The sequence below is a fragment of the Neodiprion virginianus genome, chromosome 2, assembly GCF_021901495.1.
Source record: "Neodiprion virginianus isolate iyNeoVirg1 chromosome 2, iyNeoVirg1.1, whole genome shotgun sequence".
NCBI lineage: Eukaryota > Metazoa > Arthropoda > Insecta > Hymenoptera > Diprionidae > Neodiprion > Neodiprion virginianus.
In genome coordinates, this window is record NC_060878.1 from 1,178,472 (window position 1) to 1,194,298 (window position 15,827).

The 15,827-nt window shown below is 45.5% G+C and overlaps 2 protein-coding genes across 5 annotated transcripts in view; one reads left to right on the forward strand and one right to left on the reverse strand.

Moving 5' to 3' along the window:
• LOC124298545 (uncharacterized) overlaps positions 1-2,168 on the forward strand; it is a 12,215-nt gene extending 10,047 nt beyond the window's left edge. For all 4 annotated transcript variants that reach the window (XM_046750706.1, XM_046750708.1, XM_046750704.1 and 1 more), the window contains exon 7: positions 287-2,168. In XM_046750706.1, the coding sequence (XP_046606662.1) occupies positions 287-694 (408 nt within the window). In that variant the 3' untranslated portion in view covers positions 695-2,168. The remainder of the gene's footprint in view (positions 1-286) is intronic.
• Positions 915-13,826, reverse strand: LOC124298528 (uncharacterized). The gene is made up of 10 exons (XM_046750648.1): positions 10,275-13,826; positions 8,043-8,232; positions 7,543-7,666; positions 6,719-6,958; positions 6,063-6,275; positions 4,497-4,918; positions 4,201-4,440; positions 3,404-3,606; positions 2,881-2,922; positions 915-2,760 (listed from the first exon to the last, which is right to left on the reverse strand). The coding sequence occupies exons 1-10, from the start codon at positions 12,212-12,214 to the stop codon at positions 2,622-2,624; spliced, it is 3,753 nt and encodes a 1,250-aa protein (XP_046606604.1). The 5' UTR covers positions 12,215-13,826; the 3' UTR covers positions 915-2,621.
• Between the last annotated feature and the right edge of the window lie 2,001 nt (positions 13,827-15,827).

Sequence of the window (15,827 nt, forward strand, 5' to 3'; positions counted from 1 at the left end):
TGAGAAAAATGTGTTCAAACTTTCACAAGTACTTTCAAACACTCCGGGGCGTCTTTGCAAATGTGCGCGTAACTTCGAGAATACTTGTCGGAGTGACATGAAATTTTCTGTGCATGTACTTGAATGTATGTACATTACGAAAATGAATTTTAAAAACGAAAACCGAGTCTTGAAAAATCCTGACTAGGTATAACCCCTTATTGAGTGGCGCACAGATTGTCCCATACCTGAGTAATGAGTATACTTCTCGTCCGGAGGAAATTCATCCTCTTCTCACCGATTTCAGGTCCTCAGCGTCTTCTTGTCGGGACTCGCAACTCTGGCGGGTATCGTCGCCTGCGTGTCTTCCTCCATGCATCTCGCCCGTTTGGCCCGTACCGATTGCACCCCTCGCGACCTGAATGAAACTTGCTCGTGTCGTCCCCGAGGCGATTTCACCGTCGTTCCTGAACCGATTCTTCGGTACGTCGACCTCAGCTGTCCAGAGGTCGAGAGCATCCTGGCGATACTTTTGATATTCTCGGCGACTTGCAACGGCCTCGGCGCCATTATCGCTGGGTGGTACTGCTACCTTCATTGGAGCACGACGGATTCCAGGGACAACAGGAACAAGTACACCCAGGTCAGAACCGGCCCTGCGCCAGGCCGCATCCTTAACAGGCCCATTTACAATCCGAATTTGAACGGACGATGACTGAGAGAAACCAGTGCGTGAATTTTATTTGATTCATCGACTATTTTTCATGTCTCTGACGCAATTTTACTCTTCGCGACGTATGAAAGAGAAAGATGTGAAAAAGAGAAGACGGACTTTGGTCGTTATGGCTCGCACATTGACTCTATGCTTATACCGTAGTTGCATTTTCCAGGATATACGGTCATGTATTTATAAGTTATTTTTTTTCGATACGGAGTGGGATAAAATTAACTTGATGTAACATGATTTTGTAAAACGAACGTCATACCTCATATCTTAAGATTATTTAACCAGTTTTAAAACAATTTGCTCGTTGCGAATGGATTTTCAAATGATTTAAATTGATTCTGACGTTAAAGCCAGAGTTATCTTATCTTTCTTGAAGGGGGGGAGGGGCTAAACTACTCCACGCATTATACCTTATACTGATGGACCAAATACTGTTATGAATTATCTTCAAAGTTAATGGTATTATGTGGTAATTATATTCTATTTTTATCCCGTGGTAGTGTGTACCTAATTACATGTGTAACTGTTAGGTATAGTTTTGAAGTTTTAACTAGATTGAGGTGTTTTCATAAATGCTCATTATAGGTATTAGACTGGTTTCCACAAGCAATATCTCTTGAACAAAGCTAAGGAGATTTTGTTGTTTTGGTCGTTATTCTAAATTCTTATTTTTGAATTCTGTTTATCACTTCGAATCTCTGCAGTTAGTTACGTGCCCGGTATATCTATATAAATAATTCGTACACGTTTACATTTTAGGTGTGTGTATGTAAAAGGGTAGTTATTGTAACGCTTCCTTGAATGCGTAAGATTAAATGGCAGCTCAATAATATGTTTAACGTAATTATATTTAGAAAATACTTTATTATTTAAAAGAGACAAAAAAAATGTCGATACTCGGCGATATAAGTATTCGTATACTAGTAATGTTTTGTTTTTCATAACTACGTTAGACTCATAATTACATATTTTATACATATAGTACAGTATAAAGCAATATTTTATTCTTCATATTTATAGAAATTAATCAAACAGAATTGACAACAATAGTTTATTTATCTTCTTTTTTTCTTCGTATACATTAAAACAAGAAAACACACTGGTAAGAACAGAAAGTCAACATTTTCTTTTCCTCAGTCGTTTCCTTATCTTTATTTATATGATTACTTATTTATACGTTATTTGAAATCTTTTTTTTTTCTTACTCACTCATCAGTAATTCAAATATCTCTTTTAAAATGCTGGCCGCTCTGCTGGCCACTCCGCAACGATGTAACGTTTTTCTTTGGTGTTAAATCGAACAATTAACACTTTCCATCAGATTTATTCATTACCATTACAGTGTACTATAGGTATGTAAAGAAGGACTATTGTACCGTTATACGTATAGCACCGATCTACTAGCGATAAAAAGAAAAGAGAAAACAAAACTAACCGATAAAAAATTTCAACAATCTTTAAATGCAATGGACTTTCCTTACCATTAAATATGTCAAATATACATCTAAATTTAAAAACATGTGAACGTAATTAAAAATACATTAAAAATATTGTAGCCTGCGGGTAACAAAATCATTCGTCAAGCTACATATACGAGGAGGTTCAAAACATTGAACGATTTCTTCGCAAATCACGTATATAAAAATGACTATGTACAAATTTAAATATAAAAGGAATACGGAACATGTAAGTTTCCCACAAGGCGTTATGAAATTAATCGCGTTCATAACATGTCAGTCAATTTCACGATCGTAATGATAATAATTGAAGGTTAACTGTAATATTAATTGGTTCCATTATAATCGCTGCAAGGGCAAGATTTGTAAGGCACTGAGGAAGCTCTTGGATTGAAGTTAAGGCAGCAAGCGAACCTTGATTATATACCTACGACGAGGAATATCTTGAAGGAACTAATTCAAGGGTCCATCAGGTTAACCGCGGATGGGCGAAGGTTCAGCTGGTACTCCCCGAACAACATTGCTGCCAACCAACGGTACTCTTCGCCCTTCAACGCTCCAGCAAGGGTGTAACCGAAGAAGGGAGTCTCCTTGCACCTGAAAATAATACAGGATTTCAGGTTTTTTTTTTTGAGCGTGCTTTATTCTACAAATCATTTCGGTACTATGACAATAATTAGGTACTTGAAATATGTTGAGTGTCAAATGATGTCTTACCTGTTGGGCTTTCCGTTCTTCATGATAAACGTGATGGACCACCTGGGTAAAGAGAGAAATGAAGCAAAATTTTAAGTTATTCTATAAAAATTGCTCTCCAGTTCTGTGACCTGTTCTCGACAGTAAACGATATTCAAGTATGTAACTTGTCCGGGTCGCATCAGAACTCAAGAATCTACTGGCTATACATTCTCAACCAAAATTGAGTCTCATCGATAACATTGAAGAGAACGGAAATTTTGAAAATAATGAGATTTTAAAAAAATTCATATGTATTCAGAAAAACCAACGAATTCATTTCATATGACGAAAAAACACATTCCGTGAAAAGTTGTTAAGCAATTTATTGCTAACTTCTGGGCATTGTTATTATTCAAATTTAATGTTCGTATCATCTTTATTGCGGTCGAATTTTTCCCGATTTTTATCTTGTCACAAAGTATTCAACATTGTCGACGAGACTCACTTTTGGTTGAAAATGTATAGCCAATACATCCTTAATCTGACATGTTATTCCGCTTACCCCATCTGCGGATTGCGCTTCGATTCGTGACCCAGGTACCAAACGATGTCCTCGATTCTCCACTCGTGGAGTTTCGTCGCGCACATTTTGTCCTTGTAGCAGCAGAGCTTGGCTTGGCTGAACTCGAACAAGTAGTTCTTGAAATTCTTAGTCTTGTTATCAGCAAACTTGAGCTCTCCGGATATCGTCATTGGTGGGTTCACCTGTAACGCCACAAACAATCGATATGAGGAAAAAACGCAATCAGCTTCCAGTCCGGCTATCTGGCAGTCCGCAACGCGCACACGGCTCGATGACTGATGTAACACTCGCGTATGTGCGAGTGTGTGCGGTGTCACGGTGTAAACATATAAGCGTACACAGTCTTGCGACCAACGGAACCTAATTGGTCGACATCCTGTTTTGGTCGCCCGATTCCGATATGTATTATACATGAATTATGACTCACGGTGCCCGCGTGTCTCGGGTTTTGTTGCTGCTGCGATGCAGTTGTTACTAGCTGACCCCGCTAGTAATTTGATAGAAAGACATCCGGCAACATGCGAGCAGAATCACCGGTGCAACTTGAATTTCGCCCACTTTCGATCCCTTACAATAGAAAGTCTTCTGCCCCGGAGGTATTCTAGCGCACCGGCTCAAACTGGAGCCGTTGTATGCGGCGATCAGTTAAATTGACCCCAATGAAAGATGAACCGACGCGCAGAGATTTTCCTTGTTCTTAAGGCACCGAGAGTAACGAATGAAATGGAATGAAATGGAATGACTGTGCTTCGTATCGAAGCGGACGATATACCAACCAAGGGAACAATGTCTTTGTAGACTCTGTCTCTCTTGAGTACCAGGACGTTGTCCTTTCTGTCTTCGACGTCCCAGTACCCCCACCTTGCGACGGTCTCCAACACGCTCTCGTTGTGATGCAGGGGACGTTCGAGGTCACCACCAAGGGCCGACTCCTCGAGGCACAACTCGTGGGGTTGATGGCCCGTCTTGTCCGCCAGTTCTCTGCACACGTCGAACGCGGTTTTGTGGGGACCAAGCTGCAACGGTCGGAGCATGATTAGGGTGAAACGTGACCGTTGAACTCTGGACGTACCGTGACGTTGACGCATTCCCCGTCCCTCGCGATCACGTAGATCCAGATCTTGAGGTCCCCCGAGGGCGCCGCCCTTGGACGATTGTTGGACACGTGGTGCCGCTCCAGAACCTCCAGGATCTTCGCCTCCCTGGCCAAGTCCGCCGCGGAGAGTTGATAGAGCTTCGGGTAGAGCTCGATCAGGTCCCCGACCACTCTCGTCTCGGACCGGTTCCAATCGTCGCTCTTAGTCTCTCCGGCGTGCATCAACGTGGGGCCCCACACTGCTGACAGGTTCGTAACGGTCATTCGGTTCCTCGCGCTCTGCTGGCTCAGGCAGTGAAGATGGGCCAGTATCCTCCGGAGCGTCGCCCCCGCCACGGTGCTCAACCTCTCGAGCTTGCTTCTGTAGTTCGCCACCCGCTCATCCGTGTTTTTCATGTCTGCATGGCAGTGGTTGGAAAGAATAACGATTAGTTTCGTACCCTAAGTGTGTCGAGTAATGTCAATATGGCGTTCGAAGACGATGAAATTCACAATGCATACTAATTTGACCCGGAGCGTAGTAATCGGTCCAAGTATATGTGCGTATAATAAAATAAAAAGCAATTGGTGGTAATTGCAGGAAGCGTTTATTGAATTGTTATCGGGTTCCCCTCGCCGCGCTGGTCTACTGCGCTGCGCTTTCCTAATGCATGCTAATGCCGCCGGTTTTAATTCGCTGCGCAGTTATTACACGTCAAAGGAACGTTCAACTCAGCTGTTATGGACGCCATGCCGCTGCGTAGAACTGAACGAACGGGCCCAGGTCACTGCCGTGGGCGTCCCTCTCGTTGTTTCAGACGGACAGTTCGTTAACCGATCATTTTTACTTGCATTGACCTTTTACTTTTTCTTTTAGCCTCTGGATGATTCACCAAACATTGAGAATGTCGCCCCTTGGTATACGTCTATATGAGAAATTTAAAACTGACTATGGGAAACGGAACGCTCTTTCTCCCAACGGTCGGAGGCCAATTGGGACATAATGCTCATTGTCGTGTTTTACGAATAATGGAATACCTACACGAACAGGCTCAGCGTACTTAGTTGATTATAATTTAACGACATTCAACCTACTGTTGCCGCGAGGACTCATCGTATTAGTGTACCGGAAGTCGGAACTATATTTTCACCGGGGTATTAGCAATCTTTAGGTAATTTTTTTCTTCCTTTGCAATATTCTTTTACGGTGCTTGGTTCAATTTCGCATAGTTGAGAGATTCTGCATTGCACGTCGCTAAAAGCTGGCATCGCAAAGATATAGCAACAAAAATATAATATTTCACTAGCAATGATGCGAGAAAGTTAGCTAGGCCTGGGTGTAAGAATAAATAATTGACACCATTTCCACGCCTGGTTTTCGCGGTACGCTAGGTGAACATTGTGTTATAAACGTCAGAGTCGTATCGTCTACTGCGGTGAGAATTCTCTTACGATAAGACTGACGAGGGTAAAATTTTCCGCTACTTGTGTCGAACGCAGTCTCACAATCAGGGGTCTAGAAACTCTACCTCATTGTAACAACAATGTCGATTCTGTACTCACCCACGATTCGGCAAAGAGAATCGTGACTGGCGGCGGGCAAAAGGGGCTCAGGTAGATCCCTCAGGAATCGTCTGAGCACCGTCGCAACGTCGTGCTCCGAGTAGTCAACCTTCGTGATTTGCGTCACCCACGCATCTTTGCGGAATGCTTCCAAGAGGCGGGCAACAGCGGTACTGGATCCACTGCGCCGATAAATGCCCTCGGACATGATACCTGCGGATCGGAATACATCGAGATCAGACACAACCTGCATGGCTGCACTCTTGGAGTAGGAAAAATCTTATTCCCGTAGCAAGTTCGAGGCCCGTTAATCTAAGCGTAGAACGAGCGGGTTTTGGTCGCCCCACATAGACTCCAATCAACGTTTGAATTAAACCTTCATCGGTCCTGCAGCTGGAAAGAGCGAGGCGTGAAAGAGGCGAGTGGGGCAACCTTTGTTAGTCTAGTTGTGTTCCATGCACTGAGTCAGAGAGTGGTCGGATGCTTCCGGGAAACCAATGACGAATTACGTCACGACAGTGCACGGGAAGTTACCTACATTCATCTACCTGTACAGGTTATACAGGCCAAATTGAGGATTGTCATGTGTCGGTTAAACACCGCGCGGTGTCGGTCTGATTTCACTTCCAGATAATTTATGGATGCCAACTGCTCACCGTGGGTGTAAATGAAATTTATACACTTCTCCAGGATGACCGGCACGTTGTCCTGCGTCAGCTGCTGCTGCTCAATGTCAGGACCGCAGCTTGTCGCCGCTTGGTAGAGGGCGTGCTTCCATGCAGGACCTTCTCGCGAACCCGGCGCTGCAATATGTAGGGCACTTTTTCCTCCGGCATCGACAACCACGACCGGAACGCTTCCGCCCCCAGGGATCGGTCCCTCGTGTTCTCTGAGGACTGTCGAGGTAAAAGGATAAAAAGTGGAAAGGGTTCAATGCCTTGATATTGTAAGGAGGTGACGATTCGTTATCGGTGACATTTGCACCGTCGAATTCAGTTTCTTGTAAATTCGATTAGTTCTAGGTCTGTGGGAAAGTATTTTTCTGTCTGTGTAGTGATAATCGTGAGTTCATCGACTTCGGGCGATTGATTGTACTGTTCAAACGCTCTTTCTTTATCTCGTTCGTCTACCGTCGGATTTAAGCTTACAGCAGAGCTGTGAGCCCTGTCAAATTGACGGAAACGCTTACAGCATATCTGCTCGGTTATTCGTCAATTTTCATTGTATCTAGTTTCGCGATTTGTCTAAGTAACGGCGATTTGAACGGAGTTCTTCGGCCGTGACTATTACTTTTTGTCCTGTCTGATGCCATGCGGCGTTGAACTTCGCTTGGCAACAAACCGGCGCTTGGTCCGTTCGTGAGAGCGAAGTTTTTTTTATCTCGTTCCAGAGTTCGCGCGACAGACGAGACGAAATCTACGAAGACTCACAATCGAGTCGGACATCGCTCTTCGACCCTCGTATGTAAAGAAAGCTTTACCTATGCAACGAGCTTTCCGCAGGTCCAGATGTTCAAAGATAACGGGATCCATTGACCGCGTGTAGAAGAGGCTTCTTCGTTGCAACAGCAGCCAAGCAGGAAACCACGTTCCGGTAACGCCTTCCTGCGAAGAAGGTTGACTTTCAATTTTGGATCGTGGATTCGAACGACGTGTTTACTGCATTTGCGTTAATCCTGGATGTGCAGGTGATAACCAATTGCTAATATTCACGGGTTTGGGAAGCTCGAATCTGCGGCTGGGAGATTCTCTGCATCTCGCGCGATCGCTCGTAGAAAGTAGATTTCCTTGAAAAGTGATCGCTCCGTACGTAGGTATGTACCTACCTGCGCGAGTATTATTGTTACTCCGAGTTCTCAGATTTCGCACAGGGTTTCTTGCTTTTAAAGACGTTTCGAATTTCGTTACCGACGCTTCGCGTGAGAGTGAGAGAGAGAGAGAGAGAGATGCAAAGAGGGAGGGGAGAAAGAGAGAGGCTTACCTTGACATAGGCCCAGCCCACCCTCGCTAGTTCGGAACTGTATCTAACGGGAAAGACTGGCGTCAGAGCCTCCAGAATACGTTGGGCCCAAATTCTTCGTTCCGTTACACCCTTGACGTAGAACACGTGGACGCCAGGCCTACCATCCCCGCTGATCGCCACGCAGTGAACAGCTTCCCCGTCGACTGTCCTGAAAAAATTCAGGCGAAACCCCCGCGTACTTTCAATTTCATTCGCGGTCGATGCATTTTTTGCGTAACGGTGAAACTGATTTGTTACTTTCAAATTTCTTGTCGACTCTGCTGCGGCGAACTCCTCGATGATACACCTATTTACGAACCTGCACTTTTCCCGTACCGATTTCGTCGAGAAATTCGAACGAACTCTTTGAATATAATGACTGATGACTTTTTTCCGAATTTTATTGGACCACAAGAATACTCGGAATTTTTTTTAGATTTTTTAAATCGAATGGTTTCGAGTTACGATTAAAGAATGAAATTTCTCAATACGAACTAGCTGAAAAACGTGAGATCTGACTATAAAATTTCATTAGAATAAAATACTCGGTTTGGTTCGAAATTTGAAAACTACATATGTGGAAAGTTGTATGAACTTGGTGAATACTACTTAAATATGTAACATTTCAGATTATTTTCAAAGGTTAGAATTTACCGGTATTTTATTTTAATGAAATTTATTTGCAGACCTCAAGTTTTTGTGCTACGTTTACTTGAAAAATGTTAATTCCTTAAAATGGGCGTTTAAAAGAAAAAAAAAAAAAAAAACATCTCAACTTGAAACCGTCCGATCTAAACATTCTGAAGAAAATTCACAGTCTTTTTGTGGGCTAGTGAAATTCGGAAAAAAATTGAGGACTGAATTTAAACAGATAAGGTCAAGCGTAGGTCGAGTTCGACTGAAACGCCCCTGATGCAAGAAATTAATCTCCATGCGAGAAAAAGAGTCCTCCGCTTCTCGGCTGGATGCTCTTAATTCGTAATCATTTCAACCGTTTTATCTATCCGTTGCCAAGTGCTCGATACGACAAACTGAATATTTACAGCTTTTAAACGGTTCCGGGAATCGGTTTCATCGCTGTGCATTTCAGAGCCTTATTACAATTGTTTGAACGCGTTGTCACAAGTTACATCGCCGGGATATTAACTCTAACATGGTACTCTCCGGTACGTATGTTCCCCACAGTGATTTCAAATCTTCCGCCAAAGCAGCGGGATCGTTCGGAATTAAGCCGGGTTCAGGTCAAATTATGACACACTTTTCGAATTTTCAAAAATTTTTAAATGGTAGCATCGTTTGGGGTGGGGTGCGTGGGGTACATTTGTACCCCGGTGTATAGTTAGTTGGTAAAAAAATTAGTGTACCATTATGAGGTTAAACCGCAGCGAGGAAACCTCACGACTTGGTACTTCCGTTTGGAGACTTCTAGTTTATTTTATACCTAGTCAGGATTTGACAAGAATTGATTTTTTAAATTTCATTTTCGTAATGTACATACATTCAAGTATATGCACAGAAAATTTTATGTCGATCCGTCAAATATTCTTGAAGTTACGCGCACATTTTCAAAGACAAAATTGTTTATGAAACTTTGAACGCGGTTTTCTCAAAACTATCTTCTCAAAGTCGATGCGCAAGATTTCTCGGAAACGGCTAAGCTCATCAGTCTCAAATTTTTACACAAGCTTTATGAATATATTTTTCAGTCCTTGAGCGAAGGTTTTTTTCTCCTACCATATATCAACAAAATCTTTATTGATTTTTCATTTCAGACGATCCAGTCCAGAGATATATCGCTCACCGCAAGACGCCTTTTTTTAGAATCGTCCACGTAGATCGGCTTTAGCAGCTTTAAAAATCATTATTTTTTACAAATAAAAAATATCAGAATAAAGTTCAATGCTACCTCAATACGTATGTAAGTCTTGATATAAGTAAACTGAAATCTCTCTTCGTGAAAAATCTTTGAAAAATCGCATTTTTTCGGCCTCCTGACCAGGCATAACCCTATCAATTCCGTACAACGACTAGAGCAACGAATCGCGTGAAAATTTCTTTGCTCTCCCACGGCCAGCGTGGGGACCCGTCGAATTAGGGTTCCCCCCAACGAAGGAAGGGACATAGAGGAACTAATTGTGACGATAGAGCGAACAAGCGTCGGTCTTCTGATTGACGCCGACGAGTCGTTCATAGAGACGGTACTTGACTTACTTGACATCCTGGAGCAGATGCACGCTGTGAATCGTCTCGAGGAGGACGCTCTCCTTCAGGGTGGTCATGCTCTTGTCGGTGTAGAAGGACAACTTGTTGTCCTGAAGCACGGCGGCCCGGGGCACCAAGTCCTTCGCCCTCTCGATACCGACACCGGGTCTGTAGACGATCCCCCTTTGCGGCGTCGACTTGTGTCCCGTGTACGGTGGACGCTCCAGCCTGCCCCCGATCGCGGGTTCCTTCGGGACGTCGCGGTTCCGGGATAGCAGCTTACTGCCCCGCACGAAGCTCATCACGTTTGGCCTGATGCTGGCGACCGAGTCGTGCCTCAGTTTCCTCTGCAATTTCCTCATCATCGAGGTCCTGTTCTCCTCCGCGACCTGGGGACTCGGTGGTGGCACCTCTTCGGGACACGTCGCGACCTCTGTAACTCCGATGGCTTCCTTCTGTACGTGAATTTTTATCGAAGGTTTCCTCGGTGGCACCGCCGGCTGCTTCTTACGCAGCTGAGAGAGCTTTGGCAGCAGGGCTGGATTCTTGTTCGGCACTTCGATCATCTCGACCTCGTCGTAATCGTTCTTCGGTAGGGAGTCGTACCGCCTTGGTGGCTCCGGCGGTGGTCCAGTCGCTTCGGCATTATCGACTCCCTCGTCCTTGGGCTGGATGACCTCGTGGTAGGCTTCGTCCTCCGCGTCTTCCTCCTGCTCCTGGAGGTCGGCGAGACTCCCGGCGCTGCTCGGCGACTCGCTGGTGGCGAGGAGAGCCTCCAGCAGCATCAGATCGTTGTTCTCGTAGTTGCTGTAGACGCTTTCGTCGGCCCGAGCGAGAGGGTCAAACTCGAAGAGCAGCGACTTGCTCGTCTCACGCCCGGACTCGACCACGATTTGGTCGGAGTCCAGCTTCCGAGGCAGCCAGTTTTCGTACATGGAATTCGGTATCGAGACCGTGCTCGCTCGCGGGTTGTTCAGAACTGGTTCCTGTATCGGAGGTTCGTTGACGCCTTCGTCGAGGCTCGACATCGCCTCGAGGTCAACGCCGGGCTTGGCGCTCGGCGTTGCGTCGTAAAAGGTCCAGGAATCGGACCTGGACAGTCGTTTGGGTCCGTCGATAGTGATTTTCTCGGTTAAATTCGACTCACCGTTGTTCATGCTGAGGTCAGAGTCGCTTCCGTGGCTTCGAGCGAAGCTGAGAAGGTCGAAGGAGTCGCTGAGGTCGAGGTCTCGAACTGCCGAGACGGTTGAACTGAGAGTATCGTACCTACTGCTGTGCCCGGAAGTTACCGACTGGAGCTCGTCGTAGATCGACTCTTCCGGAAGCGGCGGGGGCGGGTAAATCGGCGGTGGTGGGCTGTACCGGACCGTCGACAAGTCCTCGACGTTGCGCACGCTCTTCAGGGTCGTCCCGAGCGGACTGTAGAACGATATACCGTTGAAAATGTCGTCGGTCGGCATGGAGACGCATCGATCCTGACGTGCGCCGATCGTGTCTTTGAGCTTCCGGTTCGTAGCGTCGACGATATCGTCGGGTACGTCGCCACCGAGTCCGTCTTCGTTGTTCAGCGAGGCCAGGCGCCGCGTCAGCAAATTCTTAACCGATTTCTCGAGTCGCAGGCTAGCGTTCCGAGTGCTCGATATCACCGCCTTGCTCTTCGACGTCATCTTCTCCGATATCTCGTCCTTGAAATTCCTCGACGAGTTGCCCAGGGTTCGGAAGAACTCGGGCCCCGAGCTCTTGCCCTCAGGAGTCGTGCAGGACTTCGTGCCCTCATCGCTTTTCTCCGAGGTACTCGACTCGCTTGAGCTCGTTGACCTCGGCGTCGATCGCACGGTGGTGGAATGCAGATTTCTAGGCGCCGGTACCGGCACGGGTCGTGTGCCCTTGCCCTCGGCGATCAAGGTCGAGCGAGGTTTCGGCACTGGTTTTGCCTCCATTTTACTCATTCAATGTTGAACTTGGCGGTCGCAGAACGCTCTTCGGTCTCTCGTGTGATCGTTCAAGGCTCCCGATTCAATCGCTCCTCGATCCTCTAACCTGGCGTGCGAAAATCCATGATCCTCTAAGCGCAGTGTCCACACGGTGTTTGAACCGACGATAATTAGGTGTTGCCCGCTTGTTTGCATAGGCATGAGCTACTTTTAAATCATCCGCGCACATCGCATCTCAAGCCTCTTCACGCTGTTATTACGCGGTTCGTGTTACAAATTGTGGGTAATTCATTTAAAGATTCCTTCGAAGTCGGTTCCAGTCAATGTTACATCGGAACGAACAGTCGCTGATGCTCGTGTGATTTTTATTTCACACGAAATTGGACACAGCGACACCTCTCTAAAGTTCGCAAGGTTTCTCTTATCTCGGAGTCCAAAGATTGATCAATGGTGATACCAATTATGGCGTAACAGACTCGGTAGTGTTTCGCGGCGATGAACGACGGATCGTTTCATATTTATAGCTGGAACATTATCGTTCTGACGTTACCTATTCCACCGAGAGAGTGAGAGAGTGGAAAAAAATAGAAGGAGAAAGACACACGTACAGGCGATGAGTGAGTGAGGGAATGAGTCACTTACTCCACAGCGGTGATAAAATGCTTGCTTGCACACGTTCGTTTAGCCAACCAGACGTAAAAGCAGATGCCCATGCGTGTGTGTGACGTGCGTGTAGATCACATCGACTCTTGAATCTGCACGTATCAACACTGGTACAAATATCTAAATATACAGGCTGTTGCACGCGTGTACGTAGGAATACTCATTTATAACCGCACGAGTCACCCGACTCAGCTGATTCCAAGTCGCGCTCTGAATCTTCTCCTGTCTTACGACGATTGTGCGTACCTACACCGGTTGTCGGCTGCTATGGCTTTCAGAGACGATCCGTTCCGCTGGGTACGTTAATCTTCACGTGACACTGGCGAACCTGACACTGGACATGCTCGCTCAGCTATGTGGCAATTGAGACCACCGTTGAACGGTGATTCATTAACTCCAGAGCATGGGTTAAATTCGGGGAACCCGACATCCGAGTCATAGACACTTTGTGAGGCTGTTATTTCCTACGTCGGATGGTAAGACCCTCGGTTTCTTTCTCCGCGGGTCAAGAGCAACGACCAACCGCAGAGATGGGGGTCCCTTGAAGACGCGACGCTGTGTCCGGGTTCAGATTTTGTACCTACCGGGACAGATTTCCTCTTTGAACGAAACGGGTTTCCAAGGTGCGTTTCACTCGCGTAGACAGCGCTGATTTTATTACGGGTAGGGTTTCACGGTTTGACAGATAAGATTGCGCGAGGGCTGGACGTCCTTACCGCCTCTTGCGAGCACTCGTTTCGCTGTAATCCGGTCACGATTTCGTCAACACCGCGACTACGTCGAAGGAAACCACCGAGCAGTCGCTTGCCGATGTCAACTTCGTTCCCTCGAATACCGGACCTGGAGCTCGGTAGAGACGATTGGGCCTCGAAGCGCCGCCTTCGGTGGGGCTTTTGTCACTGGTGCCAGTGCAGCGATCTCCTCGTTGCATGGAGAAAAGAAAAACGACGCGAGCCGAATCCGCCCGAACCAAACGACGCCGCTCTCGGGCACGAGTACCAACGCACTGTAATCGGCAAGCATCGTCATCGCTCAACCGCAGACACACAGGCCCAGGGTCGCTCGAGTCGCAAGGTTGTCGACTCTGCCCGATCACCCATCGTGTACCGGGTGTCGTTTACCGACTCGGATTCCATATGTCCGCAGGAGTTGGACTGTTCCGCTCCTGCAAGAATCCCGGGTGGGAGTAAAGTGCGAAGGTTCCATTCAAGAGACCAGACGACAACCAAAGAGGCAAACATGCGGAGTGTACTTGGGACATGGTTGTTGTTTAAAACAAACAAAGTGAAAACAATAGTTGGGCTGGCGAGCCGAGGTGAAAGGTCCGGATCTTCCAGCCTTCGATCCTGATCGATCCTCTCTGATGGTCAAGGAGCTTGACCAGGGTCGGGGACATGATGGAAACCGGGATTTCTGGAAGGACGAACCACGGCGAAGATCTTTGGACAGCCGTCTTTGCTCGCAGCTGCCGCAGCGGCATGTCGGGATCCTTTCTCGTCGTTATGTACTACGCCTTAATCAACTTTATCCCAGTGTGACGTTTGCACTGCGAACCATTGTTCTTGCTGCGGCGTTTACTCGCGGCATTAGTTGACTGATTAGTTAGGGTACAACCCTTTAATTTATCAGCAATTAAACCCGCTGCGCTCCCAATTTACTTTATACATATATTCTCTTTTCTCCCGGTGCTCTATTCGAGATAATATTTTCATGCTTGTTCAGAGTTCCACGCATTATTCGAATCACCTTTTCGTAGGGTGGGCGATAAAAAGTTTCTCACCGCTGGTGAATATGTACGGCTACTTGTAGCAGTCAACCTAATTTTCCATTCTTCTAGCGCGCGACTTTCGCTTGCACGTAAATATTATACACACGTATTCGTACGTCGGGAATTTTTCGGTCAAATTTAGCACGACAGTTATCCTTGGTCCGTTATTCGCAGTAAGCTATCGTTGTTCTGCGGTATAAACAACCACGTGTCGGTGATTAATCGTACGGAGGAGTCAAAGAGTTTAAAACAGAAGTTTGCTTACTTTGTTTTCGCGAGTTTCGCAAAAATTTGAAAAGAAAATTATTTTCTCGAGTGTAATTTGAAATTCATTTTCTAAATGAATAGAAAAAGAAAAGAAAAACGTGTCGAAGGGGTGGAAAAGTCAAGACATTCTCTTTGTATTCAATAAACTTTATTTTCATTCAAATACGATCCACATGTAAATTGAATAACGCATTCGCCTGTATTATACAGCTGTGTAACGACTGACGGTTAATTAATCGTTATTTGTTGTATTTAATACATGATTCGTGGGGGTATCTGAAGACGGGGCAAAGTGAATATCCGCGAATACGACGAACATTATTTATTGTGTCACGAATGGTGAAAATTACGCGAATCTGTAATTCGTTCAATAAAACGAGACAATTCCATTTGCCAACTTTCTATGTTATACGGATATATTTTACGAAAAATTCATCTCGCCGAGCCGAATTCATTACCCCAATCGAATCGCGTAATTTATCGAGAAACGAATCCTGCGGTAACAAAGTTCGTAATAAAGATTTTCGGATTTATTCAATTAATACTAATGTTGCGGTGGTAAAATTACAACAAATTTTTTCTTTTTTCTCAATCAATTAATCGGTAAAATGAAAACGAGCGCGTCTCGACGGAACGAAACATTTATCAAGCAAAGAAACTCGCTCGCATATCGAAGACGCAAGATCAGTTGAGGATTATCGAACAGCGGATTGCCGTTTTATAATCCATGCGTAATGAACCGAGGTGAAAAAATTTGGAACAAATTTTTTTTTACGTATACGTGTTGTGCTGAGAATATGTTAAGTTATTAAATCTGTTCGTCGAATCGATTGCTTTAAAATATAGAAAAATATTTATTATATGTGAAAAAATATGCAGTTTGCAGTCGTTGAATTATTATATACTATTTATATATTATAATATTAATAG

Excerpts from the sequence above, each read along its gene's own strand:
- LOC124298528 (XM_046750648.1), bottom strand. The coding sequence starts at position 12,214 with ATGAGTAAAATGGAGGCAAAACCAGTGCCGAAACCTCGCTCGACCTTG. Across the intron at positions 6,276-6,718 it reads AAATTTCATTTACACCCACG|GTATCATGTCCGAGGGCATT; the intron begins GTGAGCAGTTGG and ends TCCGATCCGCAG. Across the intron at positions 2,761-2,880 it reads AAGAACGGAAAGCCCAACAG|GTGCAAGGAGACTCCCTTCT; the intron begins GTAAGACATCAT and ends TATTATTTTCAG.